Raw genomic sequence first — 22,742 nt, 5'->3', positions numbered from 1 at the left:
AAAATAAACTTTGGAGACACAAAGTGGCCAAGAACTCACTGAAATGGAATGCGGGCTGAATGTAGAGGTTGATGCCGACTGTCCCAGGAAGCTCGAGGGAGAGCCTGAGCCCCGCAGACCCCATCTGGCAGATCGCCGAGCTCGGTGCGTTGTGCCGGAGACTGCTGGGGGTCCTGCCTGGACCCCGCGCCGCCGGGCAGCGCCTGTGCTGTGGGAGGGAATTCACCTCACAGGCTCGTGTCCTGCCGGGGATGGGTGGTGTCAGGATCTTGATTTCGGCCTCGCAGACTGAGGGTCCTTTGGGACCTTATAAATGCCTATAAATATCTGCAGGGTGGATGTCAGGAGGATGGGGCCAGACTCTTTTCAGTGGTGCCCAGCGACAGGACAAGGGGCAATGGGCACAAACTGAAGCAGAGGAAGTTCCGTCTGAACATGAGGAAGAACTTCTTCCCTCTGAGGGTGACGGAGCACTGGAACAGGCTGCCCAGGGAGGTTGTGGAGTCTCCATCTCTGGAGATATTCAAGACCCACCTGGACAAGGTCCTGTGCAGCCTGCTGTAGGTGACCCTGCTTGGGCAGGGGGGATGGACTAGATGACCCACAGAGGTCCATTCCAACCCCGAACATTCTGCGATTCTGTGATTCTGTGTCTGGGCAGCAAAGTTGGACGGTGGTTTCTTTCCTCTCCAGAGCCTTGCGAGTGCGTAAGAAAACAGGAGGAGAAAAAATGCCAGTGCAGATGATTGGGGACATCTTAGCGGCAGAGCTCTCGCACATGCAGGCCTACATTCGGTTCTGCAGCTGCCAGCTCAACGGAGCTTCGTTGCTGCAGCAGAAAACTGACGAAGATGCCGATTTCAAAGACTACTTAAAGGTATCTTACTCAGTAGCTTTTGTGCCTTCTCCTTTCTTCCCTGGCAGGAGCCTGTCTGACCAGCCTCGACCAGATCCAAATAACCCAAAAGAGTAAAACCTTGCAAAAATAGCAAAGAGCCTTCCAGGATGTATTTATATGACGACCATGGTTAACACCATGTGTGCTTTTTATTTATATACCTGTCTTTAGCTGATTTATTACTCCATGTCCCGTTGCATTGCTCGTTACTTCAGTGTAACGCTAATCCCACAAAGCTACGGTGCCGGCGTCTGCACCTCCCCCAAAATTGATGCTGTCAGAAGGGGTAAGAGTGTGTGGCGTTGAAATAAATAAAGCTGTTGTTCTGAACGCGCTTGTAATGCAGCGGGGCGTGCAGCATCCCTGACTGGGGGGCTGCAGCCGGGGCCAGAGCTGGGCCCTGAGCGTCCCGGGCAGGCACGTGCGTGGCAGGCAGAAGTAGGGAATTGCTGCCGCGCTGCGGCTGTGCGGAAGCTTCAGGGCCGTGAAAGGAGAAATGCCAGAACTGTTGACACCAGGCGTTTGTTTCTTTCATTGCTTTGGGGTTTTTCTTCAACCTGAGTGGAGCCTGTAATGTCAGAGCACAAGCTGGCGTGGTTCTGAGTATGAGGATTCTGCACAGACGATGAGCCTGCGGCTTGTGCTGGCAAAGCGTCTGAGCACAATGGCAGCGCTGGCTTTCCTGTCTGTTCGAGATACAAGTATTGTTTCCTTGCCGAAAAGTCTAAGATTTCTTGGGACGCCTGGAAAAACGAGTCTGATCAGCCAGTTCTCAGTTCTCAGTGCGGTGAGGCAGCTGTTTCTTGATGAGTAATGTGATGTCTCTGGGTTGCGCCACAGAAACTGGCCTTGGACCCTCGCTGCAAAGGAATGCCCCTCTCCAGCTTCCTCCTGAAACCGATGCAAAGGATAACCCGCTACCCTCTGCTCATAAAGAGTGTGAGTACCCTGCGCGAGGTTTTGTAGGTGGATGCTCCTGAGTTTGATCTCGATAGCGAAATGAAAAAGACCCTTGTCCCTTTGTGGGGATTTCTCTGAGAGCACAGAGAAGTAGTACCTGGGCTTACCTCTGTTTTTATGTTGTTTTCTCCCCTTTTTGATCCGTACCAGATTCTCGAGAACACTCCAGAAAATCACCCCGATCACAGCAACCTCAGGCTTGCCTTGGAGCGTGCGGAGGAGCTGTGCTCTCAGGTTAACGAAGGGGTGCGTGAGAAAGAGAACTCGGACCGGCTGGAATGGATACAGTCCCACGTCCAGTGCGAAGGCCTTGCCGAGGTAGCCACACTGACACGCTGCACGGCGGAGACTTTTCCGAGCCATTTCAGAAAGGCCGGGGAGGGGAACTGGGGGTCCTCGCTCACAGCTGTTAGTGGAACACGATCCTCTGCCGAGCTCTTGGCAGAGACACTTTTATTAAACTCTGCTCACAGCCATAATGCGCTGAGCCCTGGTTTCTGAATGATTTTGGCAGTGGAGAAATCACAGTTGATCACCTTAAAACTGATACCATTTAAATGGTTAAATGAACTGAAATAACTTCCATCTCTGAAGTTCTGCTTGTGCTGCCGCTGGGCTAATCATAGAATCACAGGTTGGAGAAGACCTCTCAGATCATCAAGTCCAACCATCCACCCAACACTAAGTCGGGTGTTACTACCTGGAATTTCACTCAGTGTGTGTTTCCCAGGGTTTTCCTTCATGCACAGCACCCCACACTGCCAGATCCTCAAAGATATGTGGGGCTCAGGCTCCTGTACCTTTCAGGACAGCCTTCAAAATGAGGTGTTGTGACAGTTCTCCACTGGCTGTGTAGGGAGCCAGGGCTTGACAGGCCCAGAAGGTCTGTCCTAGTTCTGTCACCTAATCGCACCTGTAAGAGGTGACACAGGCTTTTCTTAAACACAGCTTCTGTGCAGCAGAAAAACAACCATGAGATACATGCCTTCATCCAGTCAGGCCCCTGTGTATGTTGTTGGTAAGGCTTAAAACTGCTTTAAGATGGGAGCAGTGCTGATACCATGGCAGATCACAGAACCATTAAGGTTGGAAAAGACCTCTAAGATAGTCAAGCCCAACCATCAACCCAACACCACCATGCCTGCTAAACCATGTCCCCAAGTGCCACATCTACACATTTTTTGAACCCCTCCAGGGATGGTGACTCCATCACTTCCCTGGGCAGCCTGTTCCAATGCTTTAAAACTCTTTCAATAAAAAAAATTTTCCTAATATCCCATCTAAACCTCCACTGATGCAACCTGAGGCCATTTCCTCTCAACCTATGACTAGTTACTCGGCAGAAGAGACCAACACCTGCCTCACTACAACCTCCTTCCAGGTAGTTGTAGAGAGCGAGAAGGTCTCCCCTCAGCCTCCTCTTCTCCAGACTAAACAGCCCCAGCTCCCACAGCTGCTCCTCATAAGATTTGTTCTCCAGACCCCTCACCAGCCTTGCTGCCCTTCTCTGGACACGCTCCAGCACCTCAATGTCCTTCTTGTAATGAGGGGCCCAAAACTGAACACAGTACTCCAGGTGCAGCCTCACCAGTGCTGAGTACAGGGGCACGATCACCTCCCTGCTCCTGTTGGCCACACTGTTCCTGATCCAAGCCAGGATGCCGTTGGCCTTCTTGGCCACCTGGGCACACTGCTGGCTGGTGGTCAGCCGGCTGTCGACCAACACCCCAAGGTCCTTTCCCGCCAGGCAGCTTTCCAGCCACTCCTCCCCAAGCCTGTAGCGTTGCATGGGGTCGTTGTGACTGAAGTGCAGGACCCGTCATAAAGCAGCATCATAAAACAGTTTCCCTTCTCTCTGTTTGTAACTAGATTCATTAAACAAAACAGAAGAGCATTTTGACCTGCGTGAGCGATGTCCACTGTGAAGAGGAGCAGGAACTGATGCCTGCATTAACGTGCTGCTACTAATGGGTTTTGTCTCTCCTAGCAACCGGTGTTCAACTCCCTCACAAACTGCTTGGGACCACGGAAGCTCCTCCACAGTGGCAAGCTGTACAAGGCCAAGAGCAGCAAGGAGCTGTACGGCTTCCTTTTCAATGACTTTCTTCTGCTCACCTACATGGTTAAACAGTTTGTCTCTTCCGGCTCCGATAAACTGTTCAACCCCAAATCCAACTCCCAGTTCAAAATGTACAAAATGGTGAGTGAATCCGAGCGCCGCGTGGTCACGTTGATGCGGTGGGCCCCGGCTTCTGATGAGGAATGCTTTTCTCCCTGCTGGGATTAGCTGGCTGGCCCCATCTGATCGTTTGCGGCCATACGGGCGCGTACTGGCAGCCAGCATGCGTGAATGCCGCTTGGCGTAGTCAAGGACAGGCTTCTCTGTCGTGGTTTAATAAACACTTTTGTCCACTTCAGGGTGGAAGGGCAGAAATAGCATTGTGCCTCAGCAGGAAAGTGGGATGTTCAGAAGCAGAAGGTTTGACTTCAGTTTGCACAAGCTCCTGCATCACAAGAAAATACTTGTCCTTCTTTAGGAAACAGTAAAAGGTGCAAAACCTGAGTCTGTGTGTCCACACAGGACGCGTTCTCAAGGTTTTGGAGTCAGGGAGAGAAGTTTAAGTATCTGGGCTGCTTTCTGGCAGGGAACCTGGGAGATTTCCAGGCTTCCCAAGCGCCACGCTGCAGCTCTGCTTACGCAGTCCTGCCCCTTCCACAAAGCTCTTCATTTAGGAAGACAGAATGGGGCGTATTGCCAGAGCGGTTTTTCTCTCAGTCCTTTCTCACATCCTTTATAAGGTGATCTGATTGTTTGTCCTGTGCCCTACGACTTTCATTCTCCCTACAGCAAAACAAGTATTTAGACCTCCTTATAGAGTTTCCGCTCATTGTCAGGGTGACGCTGCCATGGTGATGTTTGCTTTGCTTTGCTTTCAGCCTGTTTTCCTTAATGAAGTCTTAGTGAAGCTGCCCACAGACCCTTCAAGTGATGAGCCGGTTTTCCACATATCACACATCGACAGAGTTTACACACTTAAAACTGACAACATTAACGAGCGGTGAGTAGTGAAAATCTGAGCTTAAACTTGGCTGTAGGCTGTTTCCAGCAAGCAGACACGGGGGTCTCCGAGTTCAGGACCAGGGCTTAGCCTCTCGGTCAGGAAACAAACTCGTTTGACTCTCATTTGAATTACAAGTTTTCTCTGCTTTTGTTCTGCCTGCGCGGGAGCTCTTGCGGTGGAATCCAGTTACGTCTGCTGCTCCTCGATGTTCCAGTTGTATAGAAGGACAGTTTAGGGCTGCGAAGTCCGGCATCCCATAGGTTCTTCCCCAGTCCTGGTCAGTCTTCAACGTGACCCAGCAGTCTTTAATAAAACAGCGGCTCCACTTTTATTTACACTGATGTGGAAATGTAGCATAAGATTAAATCAAAAAACTTCCATCACTTGAGTCCTTGAACTAACTTGATTCATGACACCTCTGAAACCCAGCGGGGGTTAAAAAACGGCAAAAGAGATTGGGGCTGAGTCGCTGATCCTGAGGAATTTCCTGCCTCTGGTACGACCCTGACCATGGGGATTGCTCTTTGCAGCACTGCCTGGGTCCAGAAAATCAAAGCAGCATCAGAGCAGTACATCGAAACCGAGAAGAAGAAACGTGAAAAGGCTTATCAAGGTACGTGCTGAGCTCTCCTTCCCCCTCATCCACCTGGACACGTGGGCAGGGCCTTTTCCGGAGGATGCCTCCATGTCTGTGTGGGATCCCCCTCTTCGGGTCTGTTGCCAGTTCTGATGGTTGCGACCAATCTCCCTGTTTGTGACTTGTTTGTCCCCAGCTCGCTCACAGAAGACCTCAGGAATCGGACGCTTGATGGTGCACGTGATTGAAGCGACAGAGCTAAAGGCCTGTAAGCCCAATGGTAAGTGAAGGAAATCATGTCGAATCGCTTTTATTCCTGCAACGTTCGGAAAGGCTTGCTGAGAGGAGTTTGGTGATTTGCGAAACCTTGCGGATTCAGCTCCAGCTGCTGAGCGAATTGGCCATTGCTTAGTTTCAGCGGACCGAGCGAAGAGCCAGCTCTGTCCCGCTCCAGGATACGGGGCTTGCCTGACCCACGTCTTCTGGACGGCAGCGTCGGTGTGTGTCCGAGCAGCCCCCAGACGGGGAGGGAGGTTTGGGCGCCGCAGCGGTGTTTCACTGCTTGTTCCGTGCTTAGGGAAGAGCAACCCGTATTGTGAAATCAGCATGGGCTCTCAGAGCTACACTACGCGGACCCTGCAGGACACCTTGAACCCCAAATGGAACTTCAACTGCCAGTTCTTCATTAAGGATCTCTATCAGGATGTCCTCTGTATCACCATGTTTGACAGAGATCAGTTCTCACCCGACGGTAAGCGTGAACATTTGTTTTAGGAAAAGAAAGCGGTTTTGTGACTTGGGGCACACAGTTCCTCGCCAGCAGTTCCATGAGCCTGTAGGTATGATTGCTTCCTGAGAAACAACCTGTACAAACCGTGCCTCCTTGCTCGAGAGGTTCCGCAGCCCTCCAGTGCCAGCAGCTCGGGGCAGCCAGGTTTGATCCTGCTCTGGCTTTTGTATCAAGCACAGAGTTATTTTGTGAGAGTGGGGAGACGGGGAAGTTGAAAGCAGAAGTTCTGTCTCACTGTAAATGCCCGAAAACAAGGTGCTAGGTTGTATTTGCACAGCAGCAGCTTGAGAAGCTTTCTTTTTTTTTTTGCTTGGGAACTGAACGCGGTTTTGGCAGTCGCTAGCTTCTGGTACTCTTTAAAAGGTGAAGTGCTGTTTCAGGGCTCTGACACACAGCTGAGTGTCGCAGATCTGCGAGGTACGGCCTTGACCCGAGTGGCCCTGGGTGTGACTACAGCTCAGTCTCTTCTCCTGTGAGGTGACATGACTGTGCTACGCTTTTCTCCCCACTGGGCCGCTGAGCCTGTGGGTTTTTCAGTCCCTGGAGAACCTTTTAATGCACACACACAGCGTGTACACACAAAGGCGTTTGTGTAGGAAATGGCCACAAAGCAGGTGTATAATAGGACTGTAACCCTGCAAGTGGCAGTAATTGTTTAAGGTCATTGTTCTTGTGAAAAGAATGGTACATCAGCCTAATTAAAACCTGGCTGAGCCAAAATAGTTGAATTTTTTTTTTAATTGTCTTCATAGCACCGCAGCTGACTTGTAAACAGGTTCCATCATTTCACCCTGACCTTCCAGCTCTAAGACGGGTGAACATTTGAAATCGTGTTTCTGAACGGGAACTGTGTTTTTAAAGCCCTTAGATCAAACTGGGACATAAAGGCATGTTTTCCATCCTAATTCCATAGCATTTTTGTCTTTGGAAAAGACCCTTTTTTGTCACTGCTGGCTGATTTACACAGTGCTGAGGGCTAGTCCGACAGGAGGCTTGGGAGCAGTGCTCTGGACCCGAATATGTGCTACGCAGCATTGCCGCGTAACCTGACGCTTTCAGATTTCCCTAAGCTTAACGTCCTTGCTTAATGAAATTTCGTCGTCATTTGCCCAACAGATTTTTTGGGTCGCACTGAAGTTCCGGTAGCAAAAATCAGAACAGAACAAGAAAGCAAAGGCCCCACGACTAAACACTTACTGCTGCATGAAGTTCCGACAGGCGAAGTCTGGGTCCGTTTTGACCTGCAGCTCTTCGATCAGAAAACACTCCTCTGAGAACACTGTTTTTAATTTATGAAGGACAACTGACAGCCTGAACGTTGTTTTGTCAAAGATTCCTTGACCCCGCGCTGGCTGTTAAGCAAGAGTTCCTGCTGCTTCCTTATCTCCTCGTAGTTCCTGGTTGCGTTTAGTTCCTTCTAGCGTTCAAAGTTGTTGTTGATCTATGCAAACACAAATGTTACTGTATATACAGTACTATAGCTCAGTGCCTTTTTATTGTGTTGGAAGCTGGTGGGTTTGGATGCCAATGTTTCCATTTTCAGGGCCAGAAGAAGTATTAAGTAGAAATGTGGCATCAAGATGTATGTATATTTTACCACTTAGTCTAACGTATAGACTGAGGAATGGTTTAGCTCAGCACTAGAATCATTCCATTTCAAATCTGAAAAGTGATATCCACTGGAATCTTCCCGTCTCAGGATGATAGTTTTAAAGATTAAATGCTGAAGAAGCCTTAGCACTGGAGAAGTCTCCGATATATTGTGTGTTCTTTCAGAATCAAATGTAGTTCTTTACTTGACTTAGTTCTGCACTGAAATCAGTGACTGCTACTTGATTTTTCCTTTCTGCTTCAGTTTGATTCATTATTCTCTGCCAAGACAATGTGGTTGTGAAGAATAACTAGAAAAGAAATATTTTAAATACTGTGACCCACAATAATGTGGAAAAATACTCTTCAGCTTTTGTTTTTTTTCCTAAATGTAAGTTATTTGTGTATATTTCCTTGGTCTTGCAGACCTCCATGTGAATCTTGAAGCTTTGACATTGCCAACATGTATATAGAGAGTAAAATATAAGTTTATTAATGTAATTTGTCTACAGATGTTTATTGATGCATAGTGATTTTTAAAAAGTATATTTTATTGTACAAGGGAATGTGAAATAATGAGAACTTACAGGATTGTATTCAAGAAAAGTTTATTACAAGTTTAAAAGGTTTGCTCCAGGGGGGAACTGTTACCCCGACCCAAATCTGTAACATGAGACTGGCTGAAAGCAAAAACTTTCTCTGAGCGCCAAAATCAGGGACGGTTAAAAAAAAGGGTTTATTTATAAAGGATTTGATACGTTGTAACTATTTTACTGCCTCCTTAGACTGCTTTGTTGAAAAAGCACAGCATGCCATTCGGAGCAGCGCCTGCTCTTGTTTCCCGGGGGTGCAGCAGAACCTCCTGGCGCCTGACAGTTCCGCAGCCCGTTGCCATCTGCGCACGCTCCTGTCGCGGGGCTGAGTCAGCCTCTGCTACTTTTAACAGTTCTCTGTGGTTCAGTATTTCTAATCCGAAATAAAACTAAACCTTGGCAACTCTTGAGAGGTTGTGTCTGTACAGTGGGAGTTTGGAGCTGCTTGAACAAGCACGGAGAAAACGCCGTTTTCAGGCTCTGGCGGCAGAGCTGCTGTGCAGTCGCGCTAGCGGGGAGGCGGGGAGCACGCTGGAACACGAGAGTCACTGCTTTGCGGGGCGCTGACAGCGTTTGTCGCGCAGCACTGACCTTCTGAGAAGCACCAACACGTTTAACACAAGAACACTTCCCAGCTCCTCGTCCCTAGCCCTGTCCTGCCTTCTCAGAGCACGCAGTATGGATGGTCAGGTTTGATTTACTGCTTGGACACCGCCTCCAGGAGAGAGTCCTTGGAAACCTCAGTAGTAGCTTAATGTTACTTTGCAAATGATATTTTGCAAGACATTCTTTATGGGAGTTCTGATAAAGATTTGAACAAACATTACTGCCTTATCAGCACTTTCTAAGCCGCTCCTCTGCCTGCATCTCCTAACCACACACATAGCCAGGAGCACCTCCTCCTCCTTCAAAGAGAGGGTTTGTTCTTACAGCTCAAGGTGACCTCTTTCAGCTTCATGCACAGCTGCAACAGCTGTAACTAAAATTTGGCAAGCTTTGCCGTTCCCTCTGCCCACTGCTAATGCTCACGCTTCTGGCAAGACAAAATACGGCCGCCTCAGAGCTGCGGCTGTGGCCAGAGCTGGCAGTAACAAACAGATCCTGCACTGCACAGAAGAGGGGCCTAGCAGACATCTTTAACTTTTCTCACCAGTTCCATCTCCTTTAATACAAAAATTCTGTCACCCTGTAAACCAGAGAACATCAGCCCTGTCTTTTTAGGGCTGAGCTTAAGTTAAACCTCCTAAAATAGTAGGTTTGGGGTTGTAGAGCAGGAGCTGGAAAGAACAGGAGCAGCATCTCAAACAGTTCCTTGGCTGCTGGGTAACGGTACTTCACAACCACCCGTTTCAGACAAGGAGTTTATTGCAGTTTGCCAGAAGACCTGGCCTGTTACTGGCTGCGCTGGCAGAAGATGTAACACCTGGAGCACACGGTGCCTTCTGCTGGCTGGCTGCAGTCAGCCGGAGGACAGGTGACCCCAGCGGCTCTTGCCATCTTCGTGGTGGCTGATGACTTTCTGCCTTTAAACAGAAGTAAACAGCATCGCCAGTCCATGCAAGACAAAGGCTGCCCAGCCCAGCCCAGCTTCCTGCACGAGCTCCTTCCCACAGTGAGTCACTCCAGGAAATGTTTGTCTTTGTGACCAGGCTTCCTTCTAGACCATGCCATCACCCCCAGCTGCTCTGGACACGCTGGAGTAAAGCCCTGGGCCAGTAAGAGGCATAAAACTGCAGGGCAGGGGCTGGGAGGGGAGAGACTGGGCCTGGTTCAGGAGGCCACTGGGCTCCCAGTTCAGCCTGGATGTTTTTGTCACTGGGGAGCAGGAGAGCCCTTAGATGTTGTATACTGCAATGGCAGAACCAGAGAGCTTTCAAAAGGGGTGACACAGGGCACCGAAACTTTAAAAAAACAACAACATGATTTTAAAACCCCATCACTCTCCACTAATCCCAAGTGCTTCTCTACCAGGGCAGAACACTACAGATTCTGTAGTGTTCTCAGCTTCGGCAGCTGCATCAGTGCTCCAGTTCAGGTCACCATTCCTGAGCTCTACAGCACTTTGAGTCCAACCAGGCTGCATGCCAAAAAAAAAAAAACCAGTTACAAAGCTTAGCTATAGGATGCAACTTTCTGGAGCGGTGTGTAGCTCCCGCAGCGCAGGCTGCTTCTTTACAGACCAGCCTCATGCCTGGAGCCAGGACGCACACCCTAGCACAAGGGTCAAAGGACACGAGCTGAGCAAACCTGAGACAAGGCCAAGAGCTGGGACTGCTCAGCCCGCAGATGAGAAGGCTCAGGGGGGTCTCATCAGTGTGTACAAATACCTGAAGGGGGGTACAAAGAAGACGGAGCCAGACTGTTTTTGGTGGTGTCCCCTGACAGGACCAGAGGCCATGGGCACACAGTGAAACACAGGAGGTTCCCTCTGAACATCAGGAAACACTTTTCTACTGTGAAGGTGGCCGAGCACAGGCACAAGCTGCCCAGAGAGGTTGTGGAGTCTTCCTCCTTGGAGAAACTCAAAAGCCGTCTGGACAGAGTCCTGGGCAGCTGGCTCTAGGTGACCCTGCTTGAGTTGGAGGGTTGGACCAGATGACCTCCAGAGGTCCCTTCCAACCTCAACCAGTCTGTGACACAAGTATGACCTCATTCTGCTCCCAAAATCTAGAAATTAATAGCAAAAAAACCCAAACCAAGGATGAACATTGAATCTTTTCAGCTCTTCCAGTAAAGCACCCGGGAGATACTCCATGGCTCGACCTGTAGGGCTTGCTGCCAGGCTGCCTGCAGAAGATGCAGGAAAGTCCCCACCAAAAGCTGCTTTATTTCAAGGCTCAGCCTGAACATCAGCGCCCTACTTTAATACATCCTGCTGCCCACTCCATACCTGAAGGCTTTCCCTTCACCAACACTGCCTTCTCAGGAGAAATATGCAGCAAAGCAGACTGAAATGTTTTAGCAAACTCTGCTGAGCAGCCACGCAGGAGAGGCCTCACCCACTGTCGCTGCTGAGCTGCCTCTCAGTAAACACACGAGCTCTTACCTCCTCGTTCGGTGGGCCTCACTAGCTATGTAGGCATGCGGTATCTTCAGCCACTCAACCGCATCCATACGTTGCCGGCTCAAAGGAAGCTGTGGCAGTTCTGCTTTACGGAGTTTGTTCAGCTCTCTGGTGGAGAATGGTCTTCCTGGCAAGAAAGTACCAAGTGCTTCGTGTGAGCATCTCCCGTCGCAAGCAAGGATGCCTCCCCCCATATGAAACACCTCCAAGGGATACCAGTCCTTTACCTGTCTCACACTGCTTGATAATGCATGTCTCAGTAAACTTTCTTTGAATGCCTTTTAACAGAGGATCCTGTAAAGTTGGTATTGAAACCTGTGACAGAGACAGTTATTTCATGCTTACACACCAACACAAGCACTTTGTCAGTCATCTCACAGACCAAAGTCAGAGGTGAATGTCAAGGTACAGATCATCGGTTAGCAGGGAAGGAGCATCAACCTTATTCTTTATGAATAAAAACACAAGGCATGGACTTGAGCATCCTGAGAAACGCTGAGGATCGCAGCTCCTAAGGCAGGCCATAACTCATTCAACAACTCTGCCGCAAAATTAGACCACGGGCATGACCTCCTGGAGGCAGCTGATGAACCCCACATGGCACACTGCAAGGAAGTATCAGCTCAGGCCCCGCAGCTGCTGACGGCTCACAGTATCCAGAAGGGATGTAGAGAACTGCACTTCATGGATGTGTGTCTGAGTCCTACCTAACGCTTCTATTAGGTACCCCAGTCTTCGGTGCATTTGAGTGAGCTCCTGTAAAGATCATCTGATCTGTCAGATTATTTCCTTCTCCAGACCACACACTCTGCTTGCCTGGGAACTCGCCTCCCCTCCTTAGACAGGACACTTCCCACGCCACCACAAGGAATTTGAGATGAGGAAAATAAACCTCTCTCCTGCCATTACCTACTGTGCCTCCAAATCTGGGCTTACCATGGATCCAAACCATGCTCCCAGTGGAAACCATTTTCAAACACACTTGGGCTTAAATGCAGTAGGAGCTGGGACCCGTATTTGTTCAGTTAATACAACTAGAACGTGTTGCTTTACACCAGCCCCATAGCAGCATGTTAGGAACATGCTCAGCCTCGTCTCTAACCATTCACTGCCTGCTGGTCACAGGGTGCCTCGTAACCTCACGGCATAAATAGCCACCACACCTTCCAGCAGTCTGTACACATCTTCAGGAAGAACGGGTCGTACTCTGATGGGTCATAAGCTTCCAAAGCCACATAGCCCTGTGGGAGAAGGAAACAGATATTAGGAAAAAAAAGAAAAAAAAAAAAAAAGAAGTGACTGAGTCCCCACCAGCCGTAGCCCTAGGCAAGTTACTGGTCTGCGAGATGCAAGCTCCAAGTCTAGGTCGCGAGCACACTTTTCGATCTATTACCAGTAGTAAAGACCAGAACCATACCTGATGGTCCAGACCACAACTCCATCTCAGCAAGAATTCCGCCTTCAGCAAACCTCATATTCTGCAGTTCAAGTTCCCTGGGACCAGAGTTAGCTGGGAACAGCAAGCACCACCGCTTGGCGTTCACAATGACGTCAAGACCAAAGAACACCCCATCAAACAGGCTGTCAAGAAGCTGAACAGAGACCGAGGTTGACACCCTGATCAAGCCTGAAGCTGAGAAAGGGGAACTACAACCATTTGTCTCCAAATTACAACGCACTGTTTACAGTTGGTAAGCCAGGACTTACCTAAATTGCATCAAATAAAAGGTGTACAGACGACAAAACAAAACATAGAAGTAAAAAAAAAACCAAGACCAAACCAAAACACCAACAGAGGCCACAAGTGACAGTGTAAGAATAGTAAGAACAGGGCAAGCATATAAAATACTTCTCCCTACTACTCTCAGTCATTCTTCCAAAATCTTGCAAATGAAGTTTTTCAGCTTTCTTGTGCAGGTGATTCTCCAGGGATCCCAGGAAGAAAAGGAAGTATTCAGCCCATGGCCCTCTAGGTCTCAGCCCTACACAGTCCTTTTTGGCATCCTGTGGATGTGATTTCAAGTTGAGAGCTGGAAAAAACCATACTTTAATGTGAACAGTTCAAGAGTGCTGCAAGACGAGTCCAAACCCCCAAAAGTGGGATCTGCAGTAGGTTTAAGAGGAGACTGTGCTGAAGGTGCTCACATGGGTGAGCGAGCCAGGCCCCAAGGGCTGTTCCCAGACACTCAGCCAGCACCTGGGCAGCTCCACAGGGCTTCAGCAACATTGCTGCCTCTACAGGGGCCTCTGCTCCCCAGAATCATAGAATCATAGAATCACAGAATGGTTTGGGTTGGAAGGGACCTTAAAGATTATCTGGTTCCAACCCCCCTGCCATGAGCAGGGACATCTCCCACCACAGAATCACAGAATCACAGAATCACAGAATAGTAGGGGTTGGAAGGGACCTCTGTGGGTCATCTAGTCCAACCCCCCCGCCGAAGCAGGGTCACCTACAGCAGGCTGCACAGGACCTTGTCCAGGTGGGTCTTGAATATCTCCAGAGAAGGAGACTCCACAACCTCCCTGGGCAGCCTGTTCCAGTGCTCCGTCACCCTCAGAGGGAAGAAGTTCCTCCTCATGTTCAGACGGAACTTCCTGTGCCTCAGTTTGTGCCCATTACCCCTTGTCCTGTCACTGGGCACCACTGAAAAGAGCAACCAGATCAGGTTGCTCAGAGAGCAAGCAGTGGCCACACTCACCGTCTCCCGTTTCTGTCGCCGGAAAGCTTTGAGCCCTAACACATCTCAATGTGCAGAGTTTTAGTGCCACCCCTTGGTTTATTAATTACATATCACCCCATTACAACGTGTGCTGAGGCCTCAAGCGATTGTGCTTAGGTGCTGTGCAGCATGCCCGTGTCTGATCCCTCCAGGCAGTCGGTGTATTACCCTCACACATCCCTTAGCAGAACGCTAGTAACAGCCTGCTCTTAAAAATGAGTCGGAAGGATCTCTTCCTCTGCAGCATTTTGGCACACGATGCCTACAATATCCTGGACTACCAGAAGCTGAGTTGTGGCTAACACAGCAGCAACCCAGGCCGGGGAAACTTCCCCCTCCTTGCAGGCTGCAGCGTGGCACTTCTGATGGCGCTAGAAGAAAATCAGAGCTGCTGCCATCTTCATGCTATGATCAACCATCTCACCATGCGTCCCCTGGGACTGGGGGTAAGGAGGAGGTGAGAATGGGAGTGAAAAGGAGGGAGATCTAAGGCAAAAAAACCACATATGAGCAGGTCACCGGAACAATGGAAAGTCAAGGAAGGGAGGTAAAGGAGGAAAGCTCAGATGGCATGAAAAAGAAGGCAGAAAAATGAGCTGACAGAAAGATTGAGATGGAGGAACCTGGAAGGACAGTGAGGAGACAATGTTAGAGGCAAGGAGGAGAATGGAGGAAAGGGGGGGAAGGCAGCTTTGGAAAGCAAAGGACAGTAGAGAACTTGGAGGAACCATCAGAAGCAACACGGAGAGAGAGACACAGCACTGGGCAGTCTGACAGAAGAAAGAACAGCAAAACAGTGGGAGACGTGGGGATGGAATAAAAGAGTTGACTGGAAAGAGAGTGAGAGGAGAGCCTGGAGGAAGAATAGATGCGGAAAGGGTGCATGGACTGGTGACAAGAGACACAGGAAGGTGAGGAGATCTGAAGAGCAGGACAAGGAGAAGCATAATAGCAGGGAAGAGAGCAAGAGAAAATGGACAAAAAGAAGGCAGTGGGGAAAAAATGCACAGCCAGAGTCAGTATATTAACCAATCCACAGACTTAAGTTCTGCAAAAATTATCATATGCTGCCAATATTAATACAAATCTATGCAAATTAATTGTCCTGTTACTCTGAAGGGCTTCAGCCTGCTTTGCAGACATGCTGCTGATAACGCCGACACCACAGAGCAAGGAGAAAAGGTGGAGGCTGATCACTGGTGCCGTGCTTGTTCAGGGAGAGGGACACATCCCAGTCCACCAGCCATTGCTTTCGGAGGACACGCAGCAACGCCCTGACCTGACACAGAAGCTTGCAAGACGGACTGATGTCGACCCAGGTAAGTACAGTATGCCCAACGTATCCTAAATCCCAGGGCTTCTGGGATTTCTTTGTCATTACATGCAGTTTAAATGCATGGGTCTTTCACATCAGACCTTTGAAAAAGAGATCATTTGCTCTCATTAGAACAACACAGCTCCCATGACATTTTCATTTCTGGAAGGGAAGCTTGTTTAGTGTCTCACAACTCCACTGTGCAGTGGTTTCCACTGACAACAAAAGCCTGCCTATATACAATGCCATTCTATTTGTGGCAGATGATGTAACTGCTCTTATTGCTCTATACATCCATTCAGAGATGCAGAAAGTTGAGTCACGGGATCTGATACTCAACAGTGGTGTGAAATTCAGAGCAAAAATCAAGAAAATCAACAAGTATTTCCGACGGTGACTGCAATTTTTGAGTGCTGAAACACACGGAACTACAGAATCCACGAGTTAAGTCTGTATGCAGGTGAATAAACCTAAGAAAATTGTTTGTGTCTCCCTGTTCTCACCTTTTTTTCTTTTATAAAGTTTGATCAGTAGCATCCAAGGCCACAAAATCGTTTCATTCATGCTCTGCCAACACACTGCAGCACCGCTCTAGCTGAACTCCCGAGACGTGAGAGTGCGGTCCACTACGTGGTCACAGACTCAGCCTTTGGTTTCGGCTGACAGAGCTCCAGGTTTTCCCTCTAAATAGTCTGGCTCACAGAGGGAAACCCACCACGATATGGTGTCTGACCATATTCAGACCCCAGCACGTGCTTGCTGCACTGAACAGTTCTTTGTATCTGACTAAAAAATTCTTCGTGTCTGACGGCAAACTGTAATGAAAGCAGCTGTAATGGCGCATGTCACCATTACAAGAAGTCTTTGAGAAGAGTAAGTCACAGGTAAGGCATATCTGAACTCCAGGCTACTCAGCTGAACACCAAGTAACAGCTAAACCCCTGAGCTTGACCACAAGCCCTTTCATGAAACCCTCCCCATGACAGAAATTTACTTCTTTGATACCTTCTTTTTACAGTAGTTTAAATAGAGAGAGAGTTGTTCTTCTTTCCTTTTCCGTATTTCTTCGCTGGACTGGCTGTCCATTTTGTCCTCAATTTTCTGCAGCAGTGGCTCTGAAACCTCCTGAAGCCATTTCTTGTACAGCATCTCCTTCCTTCTCAGATTTAAGAAATCATTGTGCCTCAAATACCTGTCCACTTCCTAGGTAAGAAATGGAAAACAGAAACCATACAACCTATTGGCCAACCACTTAAAGAGTGCACAGCTGAAGCTATGCAGCTTGGCTGACCTGATCTGACCCGTGACTGCTGCAAGGGCCATTTTCCAGCTCTGGCATTCGGACTCTAACTTTTTAAGCCGTAGTGCAAGACTGGCAAAAAATCATTCACTTTCTCGCACCAGGTCTGTGAGCTGAAATCACCTCAGAGCTGGGGTCTGATAAACGCCAGACTCTGCAGGACAGGCAGCAGGAGAAGGACCTTCTCCCTGCAGCAGTGGCAATCCACCAGATCAGATCAGCCCTCCTGCCCTCTACGCAGAGGCCCGTCACCATCTAATCACACAGAACAAAAGCTAGGTGCAAACAAGGAGGCAAGGCACCGCAGACAGACGATTCCTAAGCTCCTGTTTGGGGTTACCACTTCAATCCTACACTGAGGAGCCCAGAAACTTGTGCTTCTAAATTCCTTTTTCCAAGAACACAAACAATTGACATTTTATCATGAATCACTGATGGAGAGAGAAAACATTGACGTGCAGGAAAGCACACAGCAAATGAGCGAAGAGACCCACCACTTCTTACCTTCACGAAGTAATTTTCTCTGTCCAAGATGCAATGAGCAGAAGAAATGATGTCTTGACTTTGATCGGGTGCTGCCTAACAAAACGTTGAAAAGCCACATGAAGTAACAGCAGGACTTACAGCAGGAGATAGAATTCCCTTCAAATTCAAAATAATTACTTGTGCTGTGATGAAAGGCGTGCTGTAGCATAACCCAGCTGGCAGAATAGCACAGGCAGGCAAATCCCTGCACGACTTGCCCAGAACAGTTAGGTTAAATGCAGCAACAGACGAGTGCTGGAAGAACTGGAACGTACACGTCCCACCGGACCAGACCGTACACCTCGGCCGCTCCTCACAGCGCCCGCACCACCACCTGCTCCTTGCCGCCGTTGCTCACACGCGCCCGTAAAGGCTGCAAGAGGCATCTCCCTGCACCTTCATTTTCAATACAGATACAGCCACACCTCACACATAGCAATCAAAAAATTAAAACCATGATGAGGCATTATGTCAAGGAATTCATGAAAGTATAAAAGGAAAAACAGAGGAAAACAGGTAAGAGGAAAGGTAATGAGAAACCCGCTCCAAAGCAGGAAACTGCCTCGCTGCTGCCTCTGCTCGTGAATTTGTCTGCATTTTAAATCTCAGCCACTGTTGTGACATCAGCCAATCTCTCCTCTAGCATCATCCTCATCTTACTCTTTCTGAATCACAGAATCACAGAATAGTAGGGGTTGGAAGGGACCTCTGTGGGTCATCTAGTCCAACCCCCCCGCCGAGCCATGATTTTAACGGTCTGGGCACACTTCTTTGAAGAAAGCTAGATATATGTAGATATATATAGATATGTTCTATCCTACCCACTCACAGTTTCAGCACCTCTTGCAATACCAGACCGCAGCTCACTGAGTCAGCAGCCCACTCATACACACATAAGACAGGCTGTGCTGAGTCAGCAGCCCACTCATGCACACGTAAGACAGGCTGTGCTGAGTCAGCAGCCCACTCATGCACACGTAAGACAGGCTGTGCTGAGTCAGCAGCCCACTCATGCACACGTAAGACAGGCTGTGCTGAGTCAGCAGCCCACTCATGCACACGTAAGACAGGCTGTGATGTCATTTCTGGATGTACGAACACTGCCGACCAGCACTAACTTTTGGGATTCCTCTGAAGATTCACACAGTACTTGGATGCTAGGCGGCCCCAGCCTACAACAAGCTGACAGGACGGACAGAGCACACACATCTCCCCGTAATGCCCATTTCTGAGCATGCCTAGGAGGGAGTGACAAAAGCACAGAGATGTTCCTGTGAAGCACGACTCATGAATTCAGGCATTTACTGGGGACAGCAGTCCTGGAGAGCTGGCAGACAGACCAGATCACTGTCCAGAACTTCAGGGGGTATTAGGTGGCCCCTTCCAAGACATGAGCTCAATTACAGCCAAATATCCTGGGATCCCCACTACAGGCAGTGGTTTCGTGTGTCCTGAACTTTGGTTCTTCACAGCAGAATCTACAGCTGAAGGAATGTTGAGAGTCACTCACCTGCCAAGGCCTTTGCGGATCACACTCTCTCACAGGTCTTGGACACGTAAATCTTAGTGGCCAGGGAGTCTCTGAGCTATTCACACTACGCATTGTTGGACTAGTCTGGGAGAAACATTAAAACATTCAAAACCATATACAACTACTGTATGAACAGCAAAAACCTAGTTTTCTTATAATTCCCACCAAACAATGAAACGAATCTCTAAAGGAATTCTAACTGCTGATACCAGCAGCATTTTCCTATCACAGCAAGTTAAACCAAGAGATGAATTATCAGGTTTATAGTCAGATAATCCCTCCCATAGTAACTGTCTGTCCTCATCTCCATGAGCAATGGATAGCACTTTTTGTTTCAAAGAACAAAGTGATTCACAAATTATTCCAGAATGCTTGTGAGCTTTGAAAAGATTTCAGAGTTATCAAATCCCTCCTCCCGTCTTCTACTTCTTTCCTTTGTGCCTTTTCCACTTACATAAAAGTCACTTTCAAATAACTGCTACATTCCACCGTAGGGATGGTTACATTTTAGTGGTTTTTAAAGTTAGCTCTACCAGAGGAAGCTTATGCCGAAGCACTAGCTCTGAGCTCCAGCCACTAAATTCCATCTCCTCTACTGTACGTGCACCGGTATATTTGGATCAATTTCTATGGGAGAGACAGTAAAACCAGAGAGGCAGAATGCCCATCACAGGAAGCCCCAGTTAAATCTCCATTTCTTTCAGATTCACCGGAGACCAGGAAACAATGTAGTCACAAAATTACTCCGGTAAGGAGTGGACCAAAAGAAAAGCTTACTTCTGCAGAGATTCTTCCACATTCTTCAGCTAGATCTTTCAGCTATGAAAACAAACAAAAAAAATCTGTTCTTCAATTATTTTTGGCAACGTCTAGTTAAATGAATCTGCAAAGAATCTTCGAAACGGGTATTCACAGAAGATTACATTTTTTTGCACAAGACAACTTTTAGAAGTTTACTCGGTCCGACGCAGCGCTCCAGTGATACGCCCTGACTCCCAGCTGACCTCTCTAGGCTGCAGATTCAAATCTCTTACCATTGGCTCAAGGTGAAGCCTTTAATCTACATCTTTATTTGTTTCATTTCCTATTCCCTGCTCTTGTGCACTGACAAGACAGATCTGTCTGGATATTCCTGCCTCCTCGCAGAAAAGCTTTCCTGTCCTTTCTGACTGAAAGTCCGAACCCACAGGAAAGCGTATGTTGGAAGGGACATCTGGAGGTCCCTGGTCCCACTGCCTGCTCGAAGAACAGCGAACCTCATAGACAAGCTTGCTCAAGGCCTTGCCCAGTCAAGTTTTGAAAATTTCCTTCCTCAAATTTGTAAGCTCATGTCCTTCTCTCCAACTGCTTCTATAAAAATCCCCACCTCTGCCATGTAATCCATGACAAACCAAAGTAAGGAAAAAAGCCAGTGTAATACACGTGGTATCAAGGACTTTCCTTCCCTCCTGCATAATTTTGCAAGATTTTTAGTCTTTCATCAGACTCAAGGAAAACGAAAAGATTCACAGTGGAATAGGTCACAACATCCCAATCCTCTACTGTATTTTTTTCAGCCCCTGTAAGGCAGCTTCCAAACCCAGAAATAAACACCAGCCTCAGCACTGTGGCAGGCTAGCGAGCATTTCCTCTAACGTGATTTCCTGCCTTCTCTCTACAGAGAGGAGGCAAAAGACACAGAGTAAAATAGGGGCTTACAATTAGGATGCTATGACATGATTTGGAAAGCAGGCACCCTGCCTCTCTCCACCTGGAAATGAACTTTTTTTTTTTGTCTACGTGTGCCCTGTGGCTTCTGCAGAGTGTTGTGCCAGCCATGGAGGCTGGTATTCCCCAAGAGAAGTTCCCTGCTCTGAAAATGATGCTGCCCTTTTCCAGAGAGCCCAAGTCTACTAAGCTCCAGTGAACACTGTAAAGCATACCCAACCTCACGGTCTCCAGGGAGCAGGGGAAGGATCCTCACAGTTTATTTTTCATCCTGCAATGACCGATTAAAGGAGGCTGTGCACTAATATTACCCACATGGATAAATAACAGCAAGCGCACACCAATTAGCACTGAAATAAATTCTGATATAAACAGGCAAACAGTGAGGACTGAAGAAAATCCAGATACTTGAGGTGCTACAAATGTTTATTAGACAAGTCAACACACGCTCCTATAAGCAATATATCCTACCCACCCACAAAGGTGCCACAGGCTCCTGCTTCAGGCCATCTGTTGCAGATCTCCTTCCACTCAAAGCAGTTTTGTTCCTCTGAGACAGGGATGCTGTAAATCACCAGACAAGCTGAAGATGAGGAAAATACATAATTTTATAGTTTCAAAGCTTACAAAACAACAAAAAAACCCCACTATCCTTCTTTCCACCTGTTTTCAGTAAGTAGTATAAAGACCCCATCTTCATCCATCTTAAAAAGAAAGACCGAGCCTTTCTGTGAGCACAAAGCGAAGATGTTTGCTCTCATCTCAGAGGATCGGGACCCCAGGAGAGACAAAACAGAGCAAACACAGAAAATCTATCATCTACTGTAGCAATCTACCTTAAAGAAATCACATGTGGTGAAGTCTCTAGCTGCAGATTTTTTTCCCCAATCTTAATAACTGAAGCTGCCACTGAATCTTAATCCTTTCTTTTTCCGTTTTTTGGACTCCTGCTGTGAGATGCCAACTCTCCACAGCTGGCAGAATCCACTTGTATGAGACACCAGCTGTTTTGCAGGTCTTACAACTAAAAGTTTAATCATGTGTCGGGACAGAAACACAGTAAATGATTTCCAAACACAGAACAGATACTACAGGATTTGAAGTTAATCTAACAGTGCTGTACGCAAATGCTAAACCCTGCGAGCAGACTGGCTGTTCTGTATTGGGACATTTGTTCTCTTACGATCAAACCTGAGAATAACCCTGCCTAAAATGCCTTGCTAGGTACACCTGCACCCTACTTTGCTGTCAGCAGTATCGCTTTCTATCAGTAATTTTTTTAAAGAGAGATTTCTCTTGCTTCATGAGTCCTGTTCAGTAAAGCAGAATGTTCTCCCCCAAACACCCATCTTCTAAAATTTAGAGTCTCTGCCCAAACACGGGTCCTTGCAGCAGCCACACGTGCCTCTGCACGCCTCAGTCCTCTCAAAAGCCGCTTTCTGACAAAAGCCACCCTTGGCCGTGCCCGCAGGCTGACGGGCCACCATCCCCTCAGCACACAGGGCTGTCGCCCTCTGCGAGCAGGGCTGGCTGCCTTTACTGGAGGCCTGGTCCCCTCCCATCCCCTCAGGCGTCGGGGCAGAGCATCAGGAGGGCACCGAGGGCGCTCAGGGCAGCTCTGAACAGGCCCTCCCAGTGTGGGAATGCCGGGGGCCCCTCACCGGCTCCAGCGCAACCCCAGGGGGAACATGGCGGCGACCCCTCGCCGGAGCCGTCGCGGCTTTGTCGCCCTTCCGTGTCCTTCCGCCAGAGAAAATAGTCCCTTCCCCATCACCCCCAGCCTCTGGGGAAAAGCAGCGGCCTCCCGTGGGGACAGCGACCCGCCTCCCCGCCGCAGGTCCAGCACCCACCCGCGGCCGTGCCGGGCAGAGCCGGGGCGAGGCGGGGCGGAGGCACGGCCGGATCTCTCCGCGCCCAGCGTCCATCGCTGCCATGGCAACCCGACCTTGGGCGGCCGGGCTTCCTGGTCTCGGGTAGACCTTCCCACCAATCAGAAAGGGAGCCCCTGGGTGAGTGAACCAATCAGGAGCGAGGACAGTCGGCCTCCAAGGCAGGTGAGCGGCAGCGCCGAGCCGAGCCCCGCGTCTTCCTCCATGCTTAAGGTAGA

At 48.8% G+C, this 22,742-nt stretch overlaps 2 protein-coding genes across 5 annotated transcripts in view; one reads left to right on the top strand and one right to left on the bottom strand.

Annotated features, from left to right (window-relative positions):
• Nucleotides 1-8,873, top strand: part of ITSN2 (intersectin 2) — a 94,303-nt gene extending 85,430 nt beyond the window's left edge. For all 3 annotated transcript variants that reach the window (XM_075414933.1, XM_075414932.1, XM_075414931.1), the window contains 9 exons: nt 694-877; nt 1,739-1,837; nt 2,009-2,176; nt 3,846-4,058; nt 4,796-4,917; nt 5,451-5,533; nt 5,694-5,777; nt 6,075-6,248; nt 7,404-8,873. In XM_075414933.1, the coding sequence (XP_075271048.1) occupies nt 694-877; nt 1,739-1,837; nt 2,009-2,176; nt 3,846-4,058; nt 4,796-4,917; nt 5,451-5,533; nt 5,694-5,777; nt 6,075-6,248; nt 7,404-7,561 (1,285 nt within the window). In that variant the 3' untranslated portion in view covers nt 7,562-8,873. The remainder of the gene's footprint in view (nt 1-693; nt 878-1,738; nt 1,838-2,008; nt 2,177-3,845; nt 4,059-4,795; nt 4,918-5,450; nt 5,534-5,693; nt 5,778-6,074; nt 6,249-7,403) is intronic.
• On the bottom strand, nt 8,864-22,561 carry FAM228B (family with sequence similarity 228 member B). Of its 2 annotated transcripts, none has more exons than XM_075414936.1 (10): nt 22,486-22,561; nt 21,111-21,218; nt 19,706-19,747; nt 18,908-19,012; nt 17,377-17,451; nt 16,578-16,775; nt 12,698-12,775; nt 11,762-11,849; nt 11,517-11,661; nt 8,864-9,989 (listed from the first exon to the last, which is right to left on the bottom strand). In XM_075414936.1, the coding sequence occupies exons 4-10, from the start codon at nt 18,998-19,000 to the stop codon at nt 9,863-9,865; spliced, it is 804 nt and encodes a 267-aa protein (XP_075271051.1). In that variant the 5' UTR covers nt 19,001-19,012; nt 19,706-19,747; nt 21,111-21,218; nt 22,486-22,561; the 3' UTR covers nt 8,864-9,862. The 2 variants fall into 2 exon arrangements, with proteins under 2 accessions (XP_075271051.1, XP_075271052.1); XM_075414937.1 differs by having other exon boundaries at nt 9,863-9,993.
• Between the last annotated feature and the right edge of the window lie 181 nt (nt 22,562-22,742).

This window comes from Opisthocomus hoazin, chromosome 2 (assembly GCF_030867145.1).
Source record: "Opisthocomus hoazin isolate bOpiHoa1 chromosome 2, bOpiHoa1.hap1, whole genome shotgun sequence".
In the NCBI taxonomy this organism is placed as follows: domain Eukaryota; kingdom Metazoa; phylum Chordata; class Aves; order Opisthocomiformes; family Opisthocomidae; genus Opisthocomus; species Opisthocomus hoazin.
This window is presented reverse-complemented; position numbering and strand designations above follow the sequence as displayed.

Excerpts from the sequence above, each read along its gene's own strand:
- FAM228B (XM_075414936.1), bottom strand. The coding sequence starts at position 19,000 with ATGCGTAGTGTGAATAGCTCAGAGACTCCCTGGCCACTAAGATTTACG. Across the intron at positions 16,776-17,376 it reads GAGAAAATTACTTCGTGAAG|GAAGTGGACAGGTATTTGAG; the intron begins GTAAGAAGTGGT and ends TTTCTTACCTAG. Across the intron at positions 9,990-11,516 it reads GAGGCCCACCGAACGAGGAG|AAAGTCATCAGCCACCACGA; the intron begins GTAAGAGCTCGT and ends GTTTAAAGGCAG.